The 24,824-nt window shown below is 40.3% G+C and overlaps 1 protein-coding gene and 1 long non-coding RNA gene across 3 annotated transcripts in view; one reads left to right on the top strand and one right to left on the bottom strand.

Moving 5' to 3' along the window:
- The window catches only part of LOC310847587 (complement receptor type 1-like), a 41,748-nt gene extending 18,667 nt beyond the window's left edge, over positions 1-23,081 (top strand). Inside the window, exons 12-32 of one of the 2 annotated variants that reach the window (XM_083745463.1) lie at positions 3,303-3,488; positions 5,487-5,669; positions 6,689-6,871; positions 7,709-7,888; positions 9,821-10,000; positions 10,915-11,097; positions 11,658-11,840; positions 11,952-12,134; positions 12,317-12,502; positions 12,974-13,180; positions 13,351-13,533; positions 13,886-14,068; positions 14,180-14,362; positions 14,545-14,730; positions 14,928-15,134; positions 16,990-17,172; positions 17,937-18,113; positions 18,827-18,856; positions 20,575-20,656; positions 21,492-21,586; positions 22,788-23,081. In XM_083745463.1, coding sequence (XP_083601589.1) covers positions 3,303-3,488; positions 5,487-5,669; positions 6,689-6,871; positions 7,709-7,888; positions 9,821-10,000; positions 10,915-11,097; positions 11,658-11,840; positions 11,952-12,134; positions 12,317-12,502; positions 12,974-13,180; positions 13,351-13,533; positions 13,886-14,068; positions 14,180-14,362; positions 14,545-14,730; positions 14,928-15,134; positions 16,990-17,172; positions 17,937-18,113; positions 18,827-18,856; positions 20,575-20,656; positions 21,492-21,549 — 3,326 coding nt within the window. In that variant the 3' untranslated portion in view covers positions 21,550-21,586; positions 22,788-23,081. Of the gene's footprint in view, positions 1-3,302; positions 3,489-5,486; positions 5,670-6,688; positions 6,872-7,708; positions 7,889-9,820; positions 10,001-10,914; positions 11,098-11,657; positions 11,841-11,951; positions 12,135-12,316; positions 12,503-12,973; positions 13,181-13,350; positions 13,534-13,885; positions 14,069-14,179; positions 14,363-14,544; positions 14,731-14,927; positions 15,135-16,989; positions 17,173-17,933; positions 18,114-18,826; positions 18,857-20,574; positions 20,657-21,491; positions 21,587-22,787 lie in introns of both variants that reach the window. The other variant, XM_083745462.1, reaches the window with a different exon arrangement.
- Positions 2,027-5,581, bottom strand: LOC310847662. Its single transcript, XR_014565951.1, has 3 exons — positions 5,448-5,581; positions 3,715-3,785; positions 2,027-2,894 (listed from the first exon to the last, which is right to left on the bottom strand). It is a non-coding gene; the product is annotated as an uncharacterized lncRNA (long non-coding RNA).
- Positions 23,082-24,824: the final 1,743 nt, after the last annotated feature.

Raw genomic sequence — 24,824 nt, 5'->3', positions numbered from 1 at the left:
TTTTTACAAGTAACACTTAATTTTAAAGGACATAACTATTTGCACTCATATAATAGTGTGCTTTTGACTTTTGTGCTAGTTGGCACTGAAAGACCAGTTGTCCCCAATCAATGAAATCATATGGTTCAAGAGGCCTGAATTCAGAATAATCTAGTTAAGGTAGCATATTCACATTTTTCTATATCTAACCTAATCAGTGTCAGTCACATAGCAAAATTACATAGCACAGGAAGCCTGGCAAGGGATATTTATCATGTTGAAAGTATAAATGTTGGGGATTGACATGACATCTAAGAATGTGAACTTATTTAAAGATAACTATGATAAATGTTGGACAGAGGTAAAGAAAGATCTAGAAATATGGTCAAATCTGAGACTTTCCTTGTTAGGCCGAATTGCTGTAATTAAGATGAATGTATTGCCTAGAATGCTATTTTTGTTTCAGACATTACAGATTGTGGACAGAATGGACTGTTTCAGGAAGTGGCAGAAAGACATATCTAAATTTGTCTGGCAGGGCAAAAAGCCCAGAATAAAATTTAAGATATTAACTGATGCAAAAGATAGAGGGAGGTTTGCCCTGCCGGACTTGAGACTGTACTATGAATCGGCAGCTTTCTGCTGGTTGAAAGACTGGCTACTTCATGAAAATACAGACATTTTGGACTTGGAAGGATTTGATAACAGATTTGGTTGGCATGCATATATATGGTATGACAAGGTAAAAACTCATAAAGGATTTAAAAACCATATTGTCAGGAAAGCACTATACAATGTTTGGATTCGATATAAGGACTTGTTGGAAAATAAAACCCCTAGGTGGCTGTCACCAATGGAAGCAAAGGAGGTGAAAAAACTTAACATGGAATCGAAATTGCCAAAATACTGTGAAATTTTAGAGCAAGAGAGTGGTACAACTAAATTGCAGAGTTATGAAAAAATGAAGTCTAAAGTACGAGATTGGCTTCATTACCATCAAATAATGGAGGTGTTTAAACAAGACAGGAAAATTGGCTTCCAGATGGAGAGATCAAAATTAGAAACAGAACTGTTAGAACCCAATACTAAGAATTTGTCAAGAATGTATAACCTGCTGTTGAAGTGGAGTACACTAGATGAGACAGTTAAATCAGTTATGATTAAATGGGCACAATACATTGGTTATGACATTATGTTTGCAGACTGGGAACAGTTATGGACCACCGGTATAAAATTCATGGCATGCAATGCCTTAAGAGAAAATATTATGAAAATGATTTATAGGTGGTACATGACCCCAGTCAAGCTTGCAAAAATTTACCATCTGCCCAATAATAAATGTTGGAAATGCAACGCGACTGAAGGTACCTTTTATCACCTTTGGTGGACTTGCCCGAGGATTAAAGCCTTCTGGGAAATGATTTATAATGAAATTAAGAAGGTACTTAAATGTACTTTTCATAAGAAACCAGAGGCATTTCTCCTGGGCATGGTCGGCCAATTGGTGCCAAGGAAGGATAGGACGTTTTTTATGTATGCTACCACAGCAGCAAGGATTCTTTTAGCAAAGTATTGAAAGACACAAGAATTACCCACACTGGAAGAATGGCAGACGAAGGTGATTGACTACATGGGATTGGCGGATTTGACGGGCAGAATCCGTGACCAAGAAAAAGAGACGGTGGAAGAAGATTAAAAGAAATTTAAAGTATATCTCAAGAACTGTTGTAAAATTAATGAGTGCTAAAATGTCAAGGGAAAGGAAAAAATATAGAATTACAGCTGTAATTGACTAAGTATGAGAAGAAGCTAAAAAAAAGAAAATGAGCAATTAGTTAATTGGAGTGAGGGGTTGTTGAAGAAATTTTAAAACAGGGATGCAGAAAAGGGGAGGTAAGGGGAAGTCTGGGAAGTAAGGTTTATGAAAAAGAGGTTTTGAAATTATACATGTTTATATGTTTTGTTTGTCTATGTATTGTGCGTTGTTTTGTATTTTAATTTGTGTTGGAAAATCAATAAAAAATTATTATATATAAAAAAAGAAAGTATAAATGAAGGGGTTGGGGGATTGTAAGATATATGGTTGCCACCTAGTGGCCAAAAGGCAAAAGTATTTATTGAGAAAAAGTTGGAACTGAACAGGTTCAAGGCTTGCGCTCTTGGGAGTGGTTCCAAGATGGATGCCAGACTAACAGAAACTGGTGTAACCTACATACATTATCAGTATCATAATCACATGGCAAAGTTATAAAGCACAGGAATCCTGTGGCAAGAGTATCAGAATATAGTATCAGGTTATCAATGAAATCATGAGAATAATGGAATACCATTATGGAATATCTTACACCTTACACTAGGTAAGGTAAGGTAAAGGTAAATGACCCCTGGGCAGTTAAGTCCAGTCAAAGACGACTGTGGGGTGTGGCAGCCATTTTGTTTTTCAGGCCGAGGGAGCCAGCATTTGTCCACAGACAGCTTTCCAGGTCATGTGGCCAGCATGACTAAACCACTTCTGACACAACAGGACACTGACAAGTGCCAGAGCGCATGGAAACGCCATTTACCTTCCCGCCGGAGCAGTACCTATTTATCTACTTGCACTTTTTGGCATGCTTTCTAACTGCTAGGTTGGCAGAAGCTGGGACAGAGCAACGGGAGCTCACCTCATTGCGGGGATTTGAACTGCCAACCTTCCAATCAACTGCCAACCTTCCGATGGCAAGCCCAAGAGGCTCAGTGGTTTTAGACCACAGCACCACCCATGTCCCTAGTCTTACACTATTAAAACAATGTTTGTAATATTGCTGCTTTCTTTGCCCTTAGCACAGAAGTGTAGTTAACAATATCATTGCTGACTGACGTTCCTTCCAATTTTCCAGCTGAGGAGCATTAATCCTCTCTCTTCTGATGTGTATCTGCAGCAACAACAAAAATACTTTCTTTATTGTATGCTCCTCGGTTGTATTTCTCCTAAGCTGATAAATCTTTCAGCCTAAAGAAAGTGGTCAGTCTCTGTCCTGTTATTGTTATTATTTAATTTATGTGTCTTACAGAATAGTTCATCTCTCTATTTTGGTATTTATAAGTAGCCATTGTAGTTCTTGCGTTTCATGTAATCTCCATGGCAGATTATGGAACTCTGGATGCCTTGTATTATTTTCTTCCTTTTAACTACTGGCTGTATTCAAGGGATAATCATAGTTTAGCAGTCATTAATATTACATACGCTGTTAACTTCATCTGTTGGCTCCAGTAGTAGCCATCAGAAATAGAAAACAGAATACATCATTTATGCTATATGTTTGTCTTCTATCTTTCTCTAGCTATTTCGTGTTCTCCACCACCAGATGTTCCTCATGGCAAGCACAGTGGCATAGATGACTACTTCTATGGGACAGCTGTATCATACACCTGTGAAAAAAGCCACCCCCTTGTCGGAAATGCCACCATTTACTGTACTACCAAGGATGGAGTAAATGGTGTTTGGAGTGGCCGTGCATATTGTGGAGGTGTGTTTTTAAATATCCTCCATCCCATTTTGTTAATTGCAGGAAGTTGTGTTAATCAATAAGCATGAACATTTGGCAAAATCACAGCTGTCATTACTCTATTACTACCCAACAAGAAGAATCATTAGCTATATGCATTCCTAAAAAAATGCAAAGGCAAGGGTGGGGGATTCATATTGGGGCAAAGCAAAATGTCCCCAAGTATTATACAAGCTGCAATGCCTACCTGCAACTATAATTAGGACTGCTGGGATGAAAAGACATACAATGGTTGATTCCAACATAACAACCCCATTTCTGAAAATACAAAATCCAGTTGTTAATCAGATCTGCATTCCTCCTTAGGTGAAACATGCAGTTCTTTGGTTGGGTAGAATAGGGAAGTGGAGAAGAAACTCCTGCTTAATGTCTGGAAAGAGAAGGCAGGAATCCTCACTCCATCACTGTCTCCATTGACAACCACTCACCTTTCACCCACTATCTCTCCTACTTTTCTCTTGCTTTTTCTAATTGAAAAGTCTTTTATCAGATCCTCAAAACTAATCTTCCATAACACACATGCTTCTATACTTTGTAGAGATAAGGCATCCAGCCCACCTTGCTGCATAGCTGTTCTGTTAGGATTTTTAATATACTTCAACTGAGAAAATAAACACTCAGCTGAGCAGTCTTTGACGATTTGTGACTATTAATATTAAAATATATGAAAGCAAATGTCTGCATTTGGAAAGGCAGACTCAACATTGTCTTCTACAATTGGTTTATAAAGTTCAGCATGACTGAATCTTGTTTTTACATTTTTGGTTGCACTGAACTTACGATGCACATATGAGTGAAGCTGCTGAAGCTCAGCTGAGAAATTAATAAATTGATGAGTTCATAGTGATGCACATATAATTTCATCATAAATTGACACATCAATTGTCTCCCAAATCTGTGTGGTTATTATTTTGCTGCCCCAACACACACCCAGAAAAGCTGTGGAGATAACCATTTTCACCAAGGCCTTTAAAAATCTGCAAATTTGAAGGAAACCCCCCCCCCCCAAATCTGGCAACACTGCACTGAACACTGCTCCACTCACTCTCAGTGGATGACTGAACAGGACAGCTGAGATGACCAAGATAAGAACGATTACATGAGCCTCAGTGAACTGAGTGGCAGTTTACCAATTACCAGATTCTAATTTCGTGGTTTTCCCAAGAATAATGATTGTGTGGGCAGGGTGGTCCCTCCCGCTACCTGGCCTGATCACCTTGGCAACGCCTCCCCAGGCAGGATTGGGCAACTGGCTGAGGTAGGCGGAGACCTCCAGGTATCCCACCTGGGGAAGGCGAAGCCAATCCTGTGCTAATGGTGCCACATAGGGTCCAGGGGGCTGTGTGCGACCATGCAAAGGGCGCCCCCCATTTAATGTGGGGAGTGGTCATTACTCTGTTGTTACTAATTCATTGTTACTAATTTATTATTATTATTTGTGTGTGTCCGTGTGTATTCATTTTTCACTTATTTTGGGAAACTTTTTTGTGGAACCTGGTTCAGCTGCGCCATATGGCAGTGGCGTAGCGTGGGTTGTCAGCACCTGGGGCAAGGCAAGTAATTTGCACCCCCTAACCCGTGGATTTGCGCCCCCTAACCCTAACCCCCAGATGTTGTGCCCGGTACGCCCTGCACCCCCGCTACGCCACTGCCATATGGTCCATGTTAAATCCAGCAATGGAATTTTTTTGTGGCACCCCCTTCCCTTGATGCCCTAAATACGTGCTTATTTTGCTTAAAGTTTAATCCAGCCCTGAGCGTGGGGAGAGACTTGAGGGTCAAATAGAGAAGCAGGGTGGGCTACATTTGGGCCCTGAGCCTGAGGTTCCTCACCCTATTCTATCAGCCCTTAATCCACATGTCTATAATACTGCCAGCTAAACGCACAGATATGCAGAGAACAGGTATATTCCTTTTTACCTTCAGTACTATATGCTTGTTGAAACTTTGTCTTCTCAGTGACTCGGTGTCCATCCCCTCAAGTAAGGAATGGAAGGATAGTAACTGGTTATTCAGACACCTACACGTATAACCAAAGGGTGACTTTAGACTGCAATGCTGGCTACAAAATATCTGGAACAAGAGAGATTCATTGCCAAGTAGATGGTACATGGGACCCTGCTCTACCTCACTGTGAACTGGGCAAGTATAAATAAGAAGCATCCATATATATGCAAGCATGAATATGAGCCAGATACATACATGCTCGTAACTTCAATATTCAGGGAGCATTTGTAATTCTTTAGTTATAGAAGGAAGCAGGAATATCTGCAGTAAATGTTCACACAAGTAGTGATATTGCTATACTTGCAAACAGATTGCCAGATCTCATGCGTATGGCATAGACAGCGGGACATGCGCAAAAGACATGGGTTCAAATCTTCAATCCTATCAACTTCACTAGTTGTCCTTGGGCCAGTCACTGGCTATAATTGGACTTAACACAAAATCATGATTTAACAGGGACTAGTCTCCCCTCAGGCTTATGCACCCCCAAATCTCTAGCACAAGCTATGCAAATGAAATTGGAGGTGTCAGTTTTAGAGTAACTGCAGTTTAGCATTCCATCCAAATTCTAAACTGTGGTTAACCTGAACTATGGTAAATTCAAACAGGGCAGCTCCATAGACTGAAGCTGGCTTATTTTCACTAACCATGGTTAAGGCAATTTAGTGTAGGATGTGTCCAGTGGTAGTCCTAATCCAAGTAAATGGATAGTACTATAATACACACAAGTTAGTAGTGTCCATTGATTTCAAAGGGTCTACTCAGAATAGGACTAGCATTGGATACAAATCTGTTTGTCCATAAGATGCCTTGTGTTCCTTGGATGACAGGTGGAATGCCCTCCCCAGGGAGACTCACATGGCACCTTTGTTACAGATCTTTAGGTGCCTGGCAAAAACATTGCTGTTCTCCTAGGCCTTTGGCTAATTCAGCAATCTATGTTCTTTAAAACTGTTCGTGGTCCCCCCCCCCTTTGTTATGTATTTTTGAGTTTCTATATTGTAAACTGCCCTGTGGTCCTCAGATGAAGGGTGGTATAGAAATTTAATAAATAAATACATTAAAATATTTTAAATTTTTTAAATACATTTTCAGTTAAATGTGCCATTAATATGTTATTGTGAATGTTCTCTCCTATTTCATTTTTCTTTTAGTATCACAGTGCCCCTTGCCTCTGGATATACCCAATGGAAATCACAATGGTTTTCCTGGGGAAGTGTTTACTTCTCAGAAGTCTGTAACTTATTCCTGTGATCCTGGTTACTCACTTGTTGGAAAGGCATCTATTTCCTGCACAGCTTCTGGAGAGTGGAGCAGTCCTCTGCCACGTTGTGAAAGTATTTAAGATGACATTTTGTACAATCTCGGCAACAGAGGATATAATTGCTTTTTATCATCTGTACTGGTGTTAACACTGGTCTTTGTTCCTTACTGTCACCTGCACTTCTGCTAAAATTGGTGCTCCTTTTCGTTTTCATTTGAACAAGATTTCTACTTTCTGAAGGAAGCCTTCTTGTCTCTAATAGTTTCCTTGACTCTGCTGTTTAACCATGCTGGCATCCTCTTTCCTTGGTGGTACTTTTCCTGATCTGCTGTTTAGATTCTAGTGAGTTTTTATTACTGTGGTTTTTTAATAACTTTCCCCTCCCCAGCATTCTGGGAATATTGCAACTTTCCCATTCAACTTCCTTTTCTTAATCTCCTCATTTCTTTGGTTGAGTTCCTCATCTGAAGTACAGTAGACTTTAATTGTGTTGGACTTGCTTGGCAATTGCTTGCTTGCATAGACAGTATCGCCACTCACAGGGATTGGATCAGAGTTTGCCCTTTTAGGAACTTCTAGCTTGTATTATCTCCAGTACTAAATTACTCTTGGGGCCTGCAGCTCACCACCCAGAGCAATTCAGAGAAGACATCCACCCCTCTTGGGATTTCTAGTATGTCAGGCTCACTGAAACTTCACATTAGTACAAAAACAGAACCGTCAGCACTGCCCTAAATCTGCCACTGTGTTCAACTTTATATCCTCTGTGATATACAGAGCAGCATCACCTCCAGCCGCTAGTATAAGACAGTCTGCATTTGGAAGATGTAATCTGATACACCATCCCAGATGTTGTGACAGTTTTCATTTTTTTTAACTCCTTGATATACTTTACCCTCTCTTTTAACAGTACAGTGCCCCCCACCTCAAGTGGTCGCTCACGGGAAATACAGCAGTCAGGAAGCAAAAGGTTTTACTAATGGGGGGTTTGTAGAATACATTTGCGATCCTGGATACAGCATTGTAGGAGATGCCAGAATTTTTTGTACAGCATCTGGGTCTTGGAACTCCTCAGCGCCTAACTGCAAAGGTGAGTCACCCTTTTTATTTCAAGCAGCATATGCAAATCATACGACGAGTCTGAAAACATTGGTAGGAAAGATATTTCATACATGACACACTATGTTTAAAAAAAATAGTTCGCGGTGGAAGGAAATAAGAAAGTTTAGCTAATGTATGACTTTATATGTCTACAAGTAGTGTTTTGCTTTCTATAATAAACATTTGTCTCTTGGGGGAGCAGCTTCATCAATCGGCTAATTGATTACAAAATTCAATGAAATAGGACAGATTTAGATGTATTTTCCTTGCTCCTACATCTCTTGAGAAGTCTCAGACTGCTCAAAGTTCTCCTAGCATGCTGGGGAAATGAAGTCTACCTCGTAGAAGACTCACTTTCCACTGTGTAAGCTACTCAAGATCTGGGTGGTGAAGGGAAGGGCCTTGCTTTACCAGAGAGATCAGAATTTGCATTTATGCTGAGGTGCAGGTCCATGGTATTTTAGTATATAAAGGTAAGCAGCATTGTTTGTAAGTATGGAATATGAACCCCTAAGCATAGACTTCCTCTGTACAGAGAAGTTCCAGTTGTTCCGACAGGACTGAGAATAATTCAGAAATCTGTATGCAGAAAATGGGGGAGGGCAGCCTTGTTTTCTGTCCACTGTAGCTAATAATGTTGGTGATTTACAAATAATGGGTCAGGGTTTTATGAGCTCTGTGTATTCTTATTGAATGACTGAAGTGTAGCCACGTCATTAACCCTCTTATAGTGTGTTGCATGCTTTTTCCCATCAGAAAATATCCTCCATATTTCATATCAAAACTGTATATATTTCTCTCTCCCCCCCCCCCCGACTGACATGTTTTATTGTTGCTTTGTTGGTATTGGTCCATTAAGTCACTGTTTGTTGGGGTGGGTGCTTTTGTGAGTATGCATTGCTGTAGCCACTATTCTTGTTGCTCTGTTACCATCCCTGTGGCTGTCAGAAGGGCAGTACCTAAAACATTTCAAATTCTGCACTTCTGATTTCCATAGGGATGGCTGAAGTTTAAGTGGACAGCTATGGACGCATGCAACAACGACTGTTGTATGCACAACAAAGATCAAAAACACAAAGGGAAATAACAAGCACACAACTAAAGTTGTTTAATACAGTAATGTTTGAAAACTGAAGTTTTATTTTAAACCAAATTTAATCACACTATACTACGATCTAAAGTAGTAAGCTGACTTCTTATGTATGTTATTGTTGGATGTATCACCTGTCTGTCTTGCTGAAGAACAAGATATTCTTCCCTTGTTGTTGTTGTTTTCCAGAGATACATTGCCCCTCACCTCCCAAAGTCCAGCATGGAAAGTACAGGGCTCTGGGATCAGAACAATATACTAGTGGAAAAATTGTAAAATACAGCTGTGACCCTGGTTATGTGCTAATAGGAAGGGCAACTATATATTGCACAGCATCCGGTGTGTGGAGTCTCCCTGTCCCACGCTGTGAATGCAAGTATTCTGCTACACTGGATTTTCATTTTGGCTTTGTATAGGCTAACCAGTCAAAACAGATTTAAAATGCAAGTGAATGTTCATACAAGTACCTTATTTCTGCATTGAAAATTATAGCTCCAGTTAAGTCCTTAAGGGAAGGGCACCTCAAATATTATGTGTGAGCCACATATATACAGCTCTGTTAATGGAACAAGGCCTGACCAATGGAGTGACCATTCTTTTCTTTTTTTGGGTCTCATTTCCTTGCTATTCCTAGGCAGTCCAAGCTAAGACTTTCTAACTCCAAAATGTATGTTGCACTATCTTGCTATTGATCCATAAAGAGCCTTATATAACAATTTAAATTTTGAGCTTTACATTAAATGTATTAAGAAAACAGCTCTACAGTATACTCCTTACTGCAGCTGACATACACTATGTAGTCTACTAGCTACTTTATATTTTCCTTTGCAGTCACTGGTTGTGTAAGTCCAAAAATTCAGAATGGAAGAATAACAAAATCTAAAGGGCAAGTTAAGCCCACAGAGACAATTACATTTGAATGTGACCCTGGCTATATCCTGAAAGGCAACCATACAATTCAGTGCCAGTTTGACAGCACATGGGATTCTCCCACACCCATCTGTGTAAGGGGTAGGTACTAAGCACAGCTTTGACTGGATTTCATTTTTCTGTGATAAGCAAAAAAGTTAGTTAAATCTGTTGAAGTCCTCCTTGGGAGTTTCCAGATACGAGCCACAAAACATACAAACTTATCTAACAAACTTATCTAACTTGACACACTCCCACAAAAAAAAACACACCACCCACTTACTTCCCTCCCAAATTAGGAATATGGGAAGCTGCCTTATATGGAGTCACACAACTGTGGGTTTTTTTTGGGGGGGGGAGGGCATTTCCAGCCTTACCTGGAGAAGCCAGGGATCTTCTTCATGAAACAAATGTTCTACAGTACAGCTCCCTTCCCCTAAACACAAGAGGGGAAAACTCAGCAAGTTCTGTTCTTAATTGATTGAACTGAATTTTGAAATAGAAATCCAACCAATAATGATAGGCAATATCACTAGTAAAGGAAGGAAGATGCACTCAACCCTGGCTGGACAGAGACTGTGGTTCCTAGATCTGGGAACAACCACTAGTTGCTTCAGATGTCTCGTCTTTGCCCAGGCTTTACCTGACCCACAAGTTCGGAACCAACTTTCTGTGTTTTAATCCCCATATTCCTGTTCGCTGGCACTGGTGGCCTTTTTCACAAGGCACAGTACATGCTGCCTTAAAGGCAATAGTTCACACGAGTTCACACAATGGTGCCCTTTTAAAACAATGTCAGCACCTCTGAACCAGGAATACTCTCTCTGAACCTGGATCTCTGTGGACCTTTAATGGCTGACAGGAAGAGCTTCTGTATCATGGGACTTGGAAGAATCTAGAGTACCAGCTTAGCTCATTCCTATCTGCACATAGGAAGCAATTATGATTCCTTGTGATAAATGTTTTATTTATTTATTTATACTTTTTTCTATCTACCGCTTTTGCTCTCTTGTCAGAAACTCGGTGCCAGCCACCTGCAAAGATTGAAAATGGGAATCACAGCCACCATGAATTATCAGTGTTTACCAGTGGAATGTCTGTGAATTACACATGTGAGCCTGGCTACTTTCTTACTGGAAATGCAACTGTTCACTGTACAGCATCTGGTACATGGTCTTCCTCTGCTCCTCACTGCAAAAGTAAGATTCTTGGTCATAAGTTTTATTTGGATAGCTCTCGGAGTGAAGGCTACAAAATTTAGAACTGGTGTTCACTCATGATTCTTCCTTTCTACATTGAAAACCATTGATTCAGACACATTCTTATAGTAATGCTGCCTCAAACTGGAAGCACATATTTTGGAAATTTATCACACAGAGTTTTGTTTTGCATAGGATAATGGAGAGTGTGAGCTGTCTGTTAGGAAAGTCAAAGCCAGATTGGGAAGTGGTGACGTAACATGCTACCCAGAGCGTAGCACACAATGGTGCCCTTATAAAGAACCTCTGGACCAGAAATACTCGTTCTGAACCTGGATCTACACGGCAGACATGGGTTGGAACAATAGTTCATAATAGTAGGAGAAGAGGGCTGGTACTCCTGTGATCTCAAACCATGATTAGTGGGGGGAAAGGTAGCTTATGCTAGCTACAAAAACTAGAATCTACTATAGTGAAGGAGTTGTAATCCTCGGATCAAGAATTGGGAGGGTTTCTACTTGCTTTGAGATAGGCTTGGTGCTCATATAGTTTTGCTTTAGAATTGCAGTGTCCCCCTCCTCTGCCTATTCCAAATGGTGATCACAGTGGCCATGGAGAAGCTCATTTTGCTACAGGAAGATACGTCAATTACACCTGTGACCGTGGCTACCTGTTACGTGGCAAGGCTTCCATTCAGTGTACAGCCTCTGGAGCTTGGAGTCAACCTTTACCCCAGTGTGAAGGTTAGTATTTCCCTGCCTATCCTTGCTGGCTAAAAACACAGAGCAAGTGATACTTGGGAATTCTCAGTTAGCATTATTATATCTACTTCTGATTTTCTTTTCTTTTTGCAGTAATGCGTTGTCCACCGCCACCAAGCATTGCGCATGGAAAGAATATAGGAGAAGACCTCACCTATGGGAGTTCTGTAATATACATTTGTGATGGCGGTTATTCCCTTGAAGGAGAGTATCTGGTTACCTGTATTTTAGAAGGCTCAAACTCTGTGAACTGGACTAAACTTCCAAAATGCAAAGGTTATTTTCATTCACTTGTACAGTCACTGTCCCTGGTCCATAGATGTGCACATGACTCTGTACAATTTTGTAGCCCTTGTAGTTAATGCACGTCTGCCTAAAGTGCACTTGTCCTGGCTTAGGTCTTGCAGATCTAAGTAAAAGCTCTGATGATAGTTCTGCATTGAAACATTTCTCCACAGGTTGCCCTGCACCTCAAGCGATTGCCAATGGGGAACATGACACTGAAAGTCTGGAAGATTTTCCTTATGGCTCCTCTGTGACGTATCGTTGTGACCCTGACTACTTTCTTACTGGAGCTGCGACAATACACTGTCTGTCTTCTGGAACATGGGATCAATCTGTTCCGCATTGTAAAAGCAGACAACGTAGGTGGCAATAAATTTAGCTTTTCCAGATGAATAACAGTGCTACTATCAAAATATAATAAAATAATAAAATGATTATAAAAAGAGATAAAATACTTAAAATGATAAAACAAGTAAAACCATTTGATACGGAGCAGAGCAGCTCTAATTCAGTAAAAAAGTGTTATGGGACCCACAAAATACAATATTTTTAAATGTCAAAGGGTAAAGAAGTGCATTTTCAGCATGTGGCAAAAGCTATACATTAAAGATATTAAGCAAACATTTGTGGGGAGAGGGTGCCGCAGTTTCTCTCTATCCATGCTCAAACACCTCCTCCCAATATTGTCACAATTACTTGCCCCCACATCTATTTGTACTGGAAATGAGAAAACAAGTGTACTGAATTAAGTCATTTGAGATACTATCTGCATACAGGAAACTATTATGGTTCCTTGAGTTGAAGAATCTTTCTTATTTATTTTCTGCTAGATTCCACTTCTATTCATCTGTCAGAGATTCAGTGCCAGCAACCCACAAAAATCGAAAATGGGGATCACAGCCACCAGGAATTGTCAGTGTTTACCAGTGGAATGTCTGTGAATTACACATGTGAGCCTGGCTACTCTCTACATGGAAAGGCAACAATTTATTGCACCCCATCTGGCAAATGGTCTGCTCCTGCTCCTCACTGCAAAAGTAGGTTTCTGGATTGCAATACACGAGACATAGGGTGGCACAGTATTCTGTACAAGCCGATGGAGAAGAGATCCAAACTGTATACATGTAGAAAACATGAAGTACACAAAGATGATGGAAGAATAATTTTGAATGGTCTTGACATTGTAAGTACACTCTTTTCCTTTCAGAAATTCAATGCCGGCCACCCCCAAGTATCCAAAATGGGATTCACAGCAATGAGAATTCATCAGTGTTCACCAATGGAATGTTTGTGAAATACACCTGTGAGCCTGGCTACTCACTTACTGGAGAGGGAACTATTTATTGCACAACCTCTGGAACATGGAGTGCTCCTGCCCCGCACTGTGAAGGTGTGTGTCTTGATCATAGGCCCTAGTGGCTTTTTTCCAGCAGGGACATAACATGCTACCCAGAGCGTAGCACACAATGGTGCCCTTACAAAGAACCTCTGGACCAGAAATACTCGTTCTGAACCTGGATCTACATGGCAGACATGGGTTGGAACAGTAGTCCATAATAGTAGGAGAAGAGGGCTGGTACTCCTGTGATCTCAAACCATGATTAGTGGGGAAATATGCAGCTTATGCTAGCTACAAAAACTAGAATCTACTATAGTGAAGGAGTTGTAATCCTCGGATCAAGAATTGGGAGGGTTTCTACTTGCTTTGAGATAGGCTTGGTGCTCATATAGTTTTGCTTTAGAATTGCAGTGTCCCCCTCCTCTGCCTATTCCAAATGGTGATCACAGTGGCCATGGAGAAGCTCATTTTGCTACAGGAAGATACGTCAATTACACCTGTGACCGTGGCTACCTGTTACGTGGCAAGGCTTCCATTCAGTGTACAGCCTCTGGAGCTTGGAGTCAACCTTTACCCCAGTGTGAAGGTTAGTATTTCCCTGCCTATCCTTGCTGGCTAAAAACACAGAGCAAGTGATACTTGGGAATTCTCAGTTAGCATTATTATATCTACTTCTGATTTTCTTTTCTTTTTGCAGTAATGCGTTGTCCACCGCCACCAAGCATTGCGCATGGAAAGAATATAGGAGAAGACCTCACCTATGGGAGTTCTGTAATATACATTTGTGATGGCGGTTATTCCCTTGAAGGAGAGTATCTGGTTACCTGTATTTTAGAAGGCTCAAACTCTGTGAACTGGACTAAACTTCCAAAATGCAAAGGTTATTTTCATTCACTTGTACAGTCACTGTCCCTGGTCCATAGATGTGCACATGACTCTGTACAATTTTGTAGCCCTTGTAGTTAATGCACGTCTGCCTAAAGTGCACTTGTCCTGGCTTAGGTCTTGCAGATCTAAGTAAAAGCTCTGATGATAGTTCTGCATTGAAACGTTTCTCCACAGGTTGCCCTGCACCTCAAGCGATTGCCAATGGGGAACATGACACTGAAAGTCTGGAAGATTTTCCTTATGGCTCCTCTGTGACGTATCGTTGTGACCCTGACTACTTTCTTACTGGAGCTGCGATAATACATTGTCTGACTTCTGGAACATGGGATCAATCTGTTCCGCATTGTAAAAGCAGACAACGTAGGTGGCAATAAATTTAGCTTTTCCAGATGAATAACAGTGCTACTATAAAAATATAATAAAATAATAAAATGATTATAAAAAGAGATAAAACACTTAAAATGATAAAACAAGTAAAACCATTTGATACTATCTGCATATAGGAAACTATTATGATTCTTTGAGTTAGAGAATCTTTCTTATTTATTTTCTGCTAGATTCCACTTCTATTCCTCTGTCAGAGATTCAGTGCCAGCAACCCACAAAAATCCAAAATGGGGATCACAGCCACCAGGAATTGTCAGTGTTTACCAGTGGAATGTCTGTGAATTACACATGTGAGCCTGGCTACTCTCTACATGGAGAGGCAACAATTTATTGCACCCCATCTGGCAAATGGTCTGCCCCTGCTCCTCACTGCAAAAGTAGGTTTCTGGATTGCAATACACAAGATATAGGGTGGCACAGTATTCTGTACAAGCCGATGGAGAAGAGATCCAAACTGTATACATGTAGAAAACAAGTCTGCCCCTGCTCCTCACTGCAAAAGCAGGTTTTTGGATTTCAGGATCTTTCAGAATGGTTCAAAGAGTGCAAGCATCTAAATTTTGTTTCGCTCTTTACCCATTATTGTTCCTCTCTTCATTGGAAAATTTTTGATTCAGACACATTCTTACATTAATGCTTCTTGAAACTGGAAGGACATATTTTGGAACTGTATCACACAAAGTTTTGTTTTGCATAGGATAATAGAGGGTGTGAGCTGTCCATTAGGAAAGACAAAGCCAGATTGGCAAGTGGTGAAAGCAAGTGCTTGCTTTATCAGTGGAAGTCCCGCCAAGACCAGTGTGTTGGACAATGCCTCTACAAGAGTTCAGCCAGATTAGCAAAGGTTACATCTTGGGAGGCTGCTGTATGATTTAATGCCCTTCTGAAAATGTTTATGGGTCCTGGAACAATTTATGCAATGGCAGGGGTTCCTGTGACCGAAACCCTAAATTACTAACGTCAATACTCAGAACATATTATTGACTGTACTGCAGTGGGTGCTGGTACTAAATTAAAGCATGTTTAATTTAAGCATAATTTAATTTAATTAAAGCAACAACTATCCTTCTGATTTTTCAGGCCTATTATGTTAGGCTTCTCCACTTAATTATTTATTAAAAGTATAAAAATAATTACTAGTACAGCTATTGAATACACACAAAAAAAGGAAAACTTTTAAAGGGCTCAAACTGAACTACTGCACAATTTAAAGACTGGACTCCTTACTTAGATACCATATTCTGAAAGTTATTTTATTATGTATATTACCAACCAAAGAGTTTATTGTATTAACCAAAGGCCATTGCAATTTGCCAAACAGCAAACCATAACATACAGCATACAACAATTACATAATGCAGGGCATCAAGGATTTCAAGGAAGGTAGTAGGAGTTCATACCTAGCTTAACTTCTGTTAGACTCTGAATCCCCAGTGCAACGTATTGCAATATTGTCTAGCTCTCGCTCTCTAAATCTTTCTGGAACCCAGAGCGTAAGGTATCACTTTATGTGTCACAAATCTGTTAGCATCACACAAAAGAAAGTGAACAATTTTTGCCATAGTAAACCTGCTTCCAGGAATTCCAGCAAGAGTTTCAGTAATTGGTCTCTTGGATCCCTGTACAAAAGGCAGATTAATAAGTAATGTGTGATGCCTTCCACCTGTGCTTGGCCACAGACTGTCGTCATATGGAACGCTGTTGTAGTGCCCCCCCAAGACCACCATGGGCATCACCTGGAACTTGAGCTCTATTTTTTAAGGCAGCAGGCATGCGTTTGGGCAAATAACATGCTCTGAAATGTTCCATTTATTTTCCAAAATGAGAACCATGGCAAGAATTTGGTGTTATATACTGAAGTTATCACCCTGGGCCAGCAGGGGGCTGTATATATTTTTCACTCAGGTCCACATATGCAAATAAGGGATTGAAAGTGACGTTCAGTGATTGGATAGTTACAGAAAGCTGTTACAATTGCATTGTAGTGGAGCTCTATATAAGCAGGCTGTCTGAACCCTTTAGTTCAGTTCTGCTCTGGCCTGTGAATAAACAAGAGCTGTTTGAAGAATCGCTGTGTCGTCTGATATGTTCACTCACAACTTAACTTTTGGAATTCTTGATTAAATGGATTCTGTCCAGAAGGTTATGTATAATAGTGTTGGAGATATTTTCTCCCTCACTCACTGACTAGTGCAGAGGAACACGACTTTCTATTTCTATTTCTTTTTTCAGTGATACAGTGTCCCTCGCCTCCAAATGTCCAGCATGGAAATTACAGTGCACCAGAATCAATACAATATACCAATGGAAAATCTGTAAATTACAGCTGTCAACCTGGTTATGTACTAATAGGGGAGGCAATGCTGAATTGCACAGCATCTGGTGTATGGAGTCTTCCTGTCCCACATTGTGAAGGTAAGTGTGTATATAATTCCTCCACAGCCATAAAGGACCCTGGCTGCCACTGCTGGCCAGGAGTATTTATCCAGTTTATCAAACTGTCTTCTTTTTCTGAGGTCCCCTCAGAAAAGCTGCTATTGCAACTCTAATTACAAGAACAAGCCTGATGAGCATTCCAGGTAGCTACTTCTCCAAATCCCAAATTATTTCCAGATTAAGTTCCTACTGCCAAAATAAGGAGGATTTGAAATTTGCAGGCCCCAATACTGTAAGACGCATGATCAGTGTTTTGTACTCCAATATGCTTTAAAAGAAAATGGCTATAGATGACTTGGACAAGTGAGCCAAGCCATGCACTCTAGAGGAAGAGGAAAAAAGGGTTTTCTACAGTTTTTCTAAACTCACAATATATTACAGTGGTACCTCGGTTTACAAACTTAATCCATTCCGGAAGTCCATTCTTAAACCGAAACCATTCTTAAACTGAGGCGTGCTTTCCCTAATGAGGCCTCCTGCCGCCGGTGCCCTTCCACCGTTCGGCTTCCGTTCTTAGACCAAAGTAAAGTTCTCAAACAGGGACACTATTTCCAGTTTTGAGGAGTTCGTAAACTGAATCGTTCTTAAACCGGACTGTTCTTAAACCGAGGTACCACTGAATTAAGTTTATCAGTCACAGGAGCAAAAGTAAATTGTCAAAAAGTATTTGTAAATTTTAGATAATTCCCATCATCACCTCTTTTTCCTGATATGCCATTTTGATTATCTTTGATTTTCAGCAGTAGGCTGCATCCTCCCACAGATTTCTGGTGGCAAGAAGGAAAACTCAGAAATTGTGATTCAGATTGGAGCTAATGTGACTCTGGAATGCGAGGATGGCTATGTCTTGAAAGGCAGTTCTCGTGTTCAGTGTCAGCCTGATTTCATATGGGATCCTCCTGTACCAGTTTGTAACCAAGGTGAGCAACAGAATGGAAGGGTTTCTGTAGATGACGAATTTGAATTTCGTTGAAGTTTGTATTGATAGAAAGATTTGTATTGCCATCCAGCAAGTGAATTTAGAAAACACCATCAAAAGCTAATGGCTTTATTCCACAATAAAGCCCTGTCTTGATTTCCTCTGGGCACCACAAGTGGCACATACGTCAAGAATATACTTCATGTCTGGAGAGAATGGGAGGGCCGGTAGGCCTGAATCCCGTCTGTTCTCCTTTACTGAGCTACTGCACAGTCCACAGCTAAAAAAAAGGCTAGAGGCAAAATGATACCAAGCTGTCGGGGAGGGGCAGAAGGATAGTATAATTCCTATAGTATTTCTTACTGATTTGGTAGATTTGTTAAACTTGCCAAAGTCTGATCATGCTTGATTTGATCATTAGTGACATAATAATAGTGAAATGGCATATTAACAGGCCATTGATCAATTGACTGGCATATGGACATTTATTTACGTTTCCTAAGGTGAATATATTTCCTCAGTAATAAAAAAAACATGCATTGCTTGACAATTACTAATGCCATTGTTACATCCCTCAACATATTTACTTTAAGTTTTATTTGATAGTTAAATCAGTTTCTTAATTATAAAACTATGTGCTTAGAAAGCTTTCACTCAATGTTTCTTGATCTATAGTAATACAGCTCATTCCTTATGTTTCATTTTGCACTTTAGGTTTTTATATCTCTGTAGCCACAGGCATTGGTAAGTAACTTCCAGAGAATTCCATCTGATTCTTTATAAATGTAGGATGCTACAACTCCACAATACATGCATAGAATGGCTTAAGCCTATTAGTGCCAGTGGTGGCTGATGGGTCATTGGGACTAGTAGGGTGAAAGGCAGAGAGACCAACAGTAGGTGGAGTCAGAGCTAATGAGAGGCTGAACCAACTGATCCGTTTTGTCCTCATCCTCCTCACTACTGAATTCTATGAAAATGGAGGAGGAAACTGATAGCTGCTGCCACCTCCTGTAAGAACGCAGGCAGACAGGGGCCAGCTAAGGGTAGACCGAGGTTGGTGGGGCAATACCCCATTTTCCTTAATGGTCCAGCCTTTGCTAATTTTCTGTCTCATAGTTTAGCACATATTTTCCAGAATCATCTATACTAATAACAAACTCAGGTGCTGCATTGTGACAGCAATGGAGGCAAGGCAGGATTACTGAGAAACGAGAAGAGGTGGTAGCAGCATGCTTGGCTGGCAAAACACCAAGATAGCAGGTAGAAAATAAACATTTAGGAGAGTACACTAATATGGGGTGCACTATTACTTACATTTGAGAGATATGGTACGGGGGATTATTGGTTTGTTTTTGTTCTTATTTTCATTATGCAATTTGTGTTTTTAATATTGTAATTTTATGTTGTGAACCACCCTGAGATCTACAGATAAAGGGTGGTATACAATTTTAACAACAACAGCAGCAATGATGATGGACTGGCATCTGAAGTAGTATTTGGAAGGGGACAACTCCACTTTCACTATCACAGGAATGTTGTGTCTCTATTCCCTCTCATTGTTACATATTACTTCAAAAACAAATGTATTAAGTTTTTTAAATGTATTTTATTCTACTCTAGCAACAGGCTCAGAGAAGTATTTTATCCTCACAATAACTCAGTGTAGTATTTTAACATGACAGAGTCATTTGACTAAAGTTACTCAAACCGGAAGTTCCCTTTCCAAATCCAACCCTAACACCCCACCTTCTACTATGCTGGCTCTCAGATAAGAAATACAGAACATAAGCAAAGATCACCACCACCATGTCTTACACATTTGAGTACAGTTATAAGAGCTGCTCTAGGTTTCCATTAAAAAAACCAACCTGGAGGAAGCTCAGATGGCCACTTTTATTATACAGCTATTTTGTCAGGAACAGAGTCAAAACATGCCATGACTCAAGAGCAGAAATGTTGCATTGGATTGCTTTATTTCCCTTTCAACCTAATCCTAAACGGTTATATTCAGAATTCTAGGTAAACTAGGATTTCAACTTGTTTAAAAATATGTAATTTAATCTAGAATTTAAATGAACATTTATCAAAACCCAAAAACATTTTTGTAAATGTCAAAATTTACGAGAGCGCACTCATTCATATTCATAAATCTCATATATAGCTCAGGATTCAAGAAACTGTAATTAGCTCATAACTGTCTTCAAATAAAGGTTACAGAATTATTGACTATGAAATTAGAAAGATGTTTTGTCACGGATATAAAAATGAAAACCATGCCAATTAATGGGTTAATTTTTAGAATGTTTCTTTTGGATTCTGTAGTGTAAATGATTTCTGGTGAATTATTGTAGTATTATTATTAAAGAACTTTTTGTTTGTTTTCCAAAATATTATGGTTTTATAATGTTGCTATTAGCAACTACGGGATACAAACATTATTCATTCTTTGGTTTCAACAGGCTCTCTGGTTGGCGCCTTGCTTCTTTTGGTTATTGCTGGTGTTTTCTGTGTAATTGTAATTGTTTTGAAGCGGAACAAAGCGTAAGGCACATTACTTTATTTTTATGACTTATTTGTAATACTCGGTACTAATTTACACACATTTGCAGACCGATCTGTGTCCCAACCCCTGTACAAAAGTACAAGCAGTGTCTTTCAGCTCTACCTGGACAAAAGCCATAGCCTTTTACACAAATGCAAATGTATCTTTTGCCGTCTGTTTGGGGAAAATGGCCATGGGGTGATATCAGCCATCCTCTACCTTAGGTATCCCCAACCTTCAGCCCTCCAGATGTTTTGGACTACATTTCCCATCATTCCTGACCACTGGTCCTGTTAGCTAGGGATCATGGGAGTTGTAGGCCAAAACATCTGGAGGGCCACAGGTTGGGGATGCCTGCTGTACCCTCCATGCGTTTTGGGCAATAACTTGCATCAACCCAGCTGCTTCATCAGATTCTTTTGCACCGTAATTAAAGGAACATTGGCTATATCTTTAATTTTCCCCCTCTGTAAGATATGTTTTTAAATAGAACCCCCATTAACAGGGCATGCCAAGATTTCACACTTCTGTAAATTTACACTGATCTTTCAGTACGGTAGTTTGAAGAATTAGTTGTTATCTTGGCAAACAGCCACATCTCCATGTTGAGAAAGATAATGGGGTTAGAAGAATCTGAGGAAAGGATAATCTGTGCGGCAAAAATCACCTCCCTCCTGCCCAATCTCAAGCTGGATTGTCCTGTGAACAGAGTTCCACTCACAGGAACTCTGGATCCCAGGCATTTTTTAAAAAAAAAAACATTTTAGTTTATTTATTTGAATCCCGAACTCTTCTACTTGATTCTTTAATACTGTTTTCTTCCTATTTCTTAAGTAAATATACTCCTGCAAGCAACAGAATATATGAAAGTCCAGACCTTCAAGTAGCATGATCCAACTCTGAAAAAGGCTTCATTTTTGCAGTAATGGGTAAGACTTTGATTTAGATAATTTTGTCCACATTCAAAATGTCCCAGTTGAATGTTAAAAAGGAGACCCTGAGTCCGATGCTAAAAGAAAGGGGTGGGGAAACTATGATCCTCTAGATATTGCTGTATTACACTTCCATCATCCCTGACCATTGACTAAGACAACTGGGGCTGATGGAGTTCAACATCCTCTGGAAGGCCACAGGTTCCTCACAATAGCTGAATCTCTCCCCCAGCCCCCAATAATACACCTTTATTTCTTATATATGCATGTAATGCATGCAGTAATAGATAACTAGCTATGGATTACAGTATGTACCAATATCTGAATCTTCTGATATTGCCCCCGTTCTAAAGATAACTGTATGCAGCAAGATAAAATGTATTTATTTATTTATATGTTTTATTTTCTTGCATTCATATCCTTTCTTTCATCTGTCATGGAATCCTAAGGGGGCATACACATGGTTCCAAGATGGTCACCTGTTGAGGTATTGACAATACTCAGCAGGGCCATCTTAAGTATATCCGGTGCCGTGGTGCAAAGATCCCTCTGGCGCCCCCCTCGGTTTCCCAGAGTTGCCGACTTTTTTGCAGCCAGCGGCTGGAGGGTGACTCGGGCGGGCAAGAGGCGGAGGCTCCAGGTGTGGCGCTACTTCAGCGAGGCGGGCGAGGGCGGCGAGCTGATGCCGGGAGGCGCCACACCCATCCTCCGCCTCTTCTCTGGCGCCCGTGCCGCTGTGGCCACGGCAGGTGGAGGCTCCAGGTGCGGCACTGCTTCGGGGCGGCATGGCGGAGGCAGGTGAGGGCAGCCAGCTGATGCCGGGATGCGCCGCACCCAGCCTCTGCCTCTTCCCTGGCACCCTCCAGAACTTGGCACCCTGCGCCACTTGCCTCTATGAGCAAGACGCCCCTGATACTCAGACCTGCTAAATAGTGGCCCCATGTCCCTTCAGACCTGGGACTCTTTGTTTGGATTCCCCATCATCATTCCTTGCTACTGTTCATGTGGCACTTACTCCAGCATTTAGGAGGTGCCTCCTTGAGAAGGAATTCTGAACCAACCAGATTTAGCTTCATGAATACATTAGTAGTTAGAATCATCAAGGTGAACATGTGCCTGGATGAAATAGTGCAAATTCACTGTAAATAAAAGGAACATTTACTGAATACTGCTACTGTTGTTCCCACCTAAATTACAGGTGAAAGTAACTGGATGAACAGATGCCAACAAATATATCTGCTTCTTTGGACCACTTGACACAATCACTGCTTGGAAAGTGAAAACAAATATTTTGCCACATGCAAAAGAGGAACGCATTCATGTTTTAGTTTTTGTACTGTCCCCTTCAGGTAGAAATAATCACTGTGGTTTTGATATGTTAACTTTTTTGTATTTTCAAAATACATAATATAATATTACTTGTAAGCTACCTTGTAGAATTAATATTCTGAAAGGTCAGAAATAAATGTTATAAATAAAATTAAATTTAAAATTATGAATTTTGTTCTTAATTCACAGTCAACTTGCATTTGACATAATTGACTTATTGCAGCAGGTACTGAAATTATTTGATGGTTGTGGCTGTTTTCATTAAACAGCTGTATGTATCATAAATGGAGCTGCCGCCTGCAAGAGAAGTTTGGCTTGCAAGTTTCGGAGATATCACCGGTCTACTCAATGAAATCACTCTACAGATGTGAACAGTAGAAGGAAAGATGTTTGACTTGGAATGATGCAGTCTTCCCTTTATGAAGTGATAGTCCTGATCAACATCTTTATCTTACTAAACTCTAGACATATAAAACTACTTTGTACAGATATATACATTTGTGTGAGGGTTTGTTGCTGCCTTAAAGGCACACCCTATCACTTGGTAACCCAGTATCCTAATCTAAGATATATGCAAGTGGCTGCAAATTGTGGGAAAAATAGCACTGCACATGCCTAGAAGCACAGTATCCTATATGTATACCTTCTTATCATCCACAGCTTTAACCCTGGCATTGAAAACAAATTTCATGAATGAAACAAATATTGCAGTCTTATGTTAACTTACTTGATATTGATATGCATTGAATTGAGTGGGTTTTGCTTCTGGGTAAACAGATTTAGACTCAGAAACTAGTGAAGTAGTATTTCAGTTTCCCAATGCATTCTGTAGCAAACCTGAAAAACTATCATACACCAGCAAAAAAAATGGAGACTCTAAATAAAGCTACCATGCTGAATAATATTAGAAACCTGGTCATCAGATCCTAGAAATTCATAGCTCTCTATAAAAAGATTCTTTAGTTTTCAACTACTTACTGCCCTCTGCCTATTTGCCATTAGTTGGGGGTAGGTCATACTGAAGGAAGGTGAGGCACCCCCCACCAAAGCAGGCTCAAAGCTTCTCAAAGCTTTTCAAAATCATTTTCTCAGCAGCTAAGCATCAGAAACATTCCGCTCTGCTGTAACAAAAGTTAGAGAACAGTCCATTGTTTCTCAGGCCTTTCTCACGCCTTCTGGCCTTGCTAAAGAACCACATTGCAACTTACTTTCTGTCCGGGAACCATGCCAGAACAAGAGATTGAAACATATCTGAACACTCTGAAACCCCTTTCCTGGGAAGGGTGCCAAGAGTCCACAATAGTCCCAATACAGCTTTCTGTTCATGCTCAGAGGAACTCATGGGGCAGGACTCTGGAAGGAGGAGAAAGGAGGGAACTGGAAAGGGGTATATATGCTTGTGCACATGACTGTGAACTTCGTGCATGCTTTTGTGGACTATCACACTTGCTCCTTCTACCAGTTCATGGACGGTAGAAATAAAACCTTTTTCTCCAAAACTATTCCTTGAGTGTCTGTTGACTCCCACTTCCCTTTCCCAGGCACAATATTTTTCCCACCCGAGGGCAAAGCCTCATAAGGCTACATTTCTAGTCACACTAACTCTCACCTATTTGGATGCAATATTCTTATGTGCTCTGTGTGGTGCATTAACTTTATTGTTTCTGTCAGCTTTTGGCCTAATTGGTTCTCTCCCCACCACTCTCTTCTCTTTGTACTGTATTAGGGTATGTGTGGCCCACCAAAGCTTATGCCACAAAATATGTGTTACTCTTAAAAATGCCACAAGATTCCTTAGGTGTATTTTGTAAATAAACTTGTAACAAAAGATGAACTGCCATACTAATTGATTAAAATAGCTTGATACGGCCTGTGGCTAGCACAATAAAAATTCTTACAAAAAGTT

This window comes from Podarcis gaigeae, assembly GCF_964106915.1.
Source record: "Podarcis gaigeae genome assembly, chromosome: 6".
NCBI lineage: Eukaryota > Metazoa > Chordata > Lepidosauria > Squamata > Lacertidae > Podarcis > Podarcis gaigeae.
Note: the sequence above shows the minus strand (reverse complement) of the source record. Positions and strands in the feature narration are given on the sequence as shown.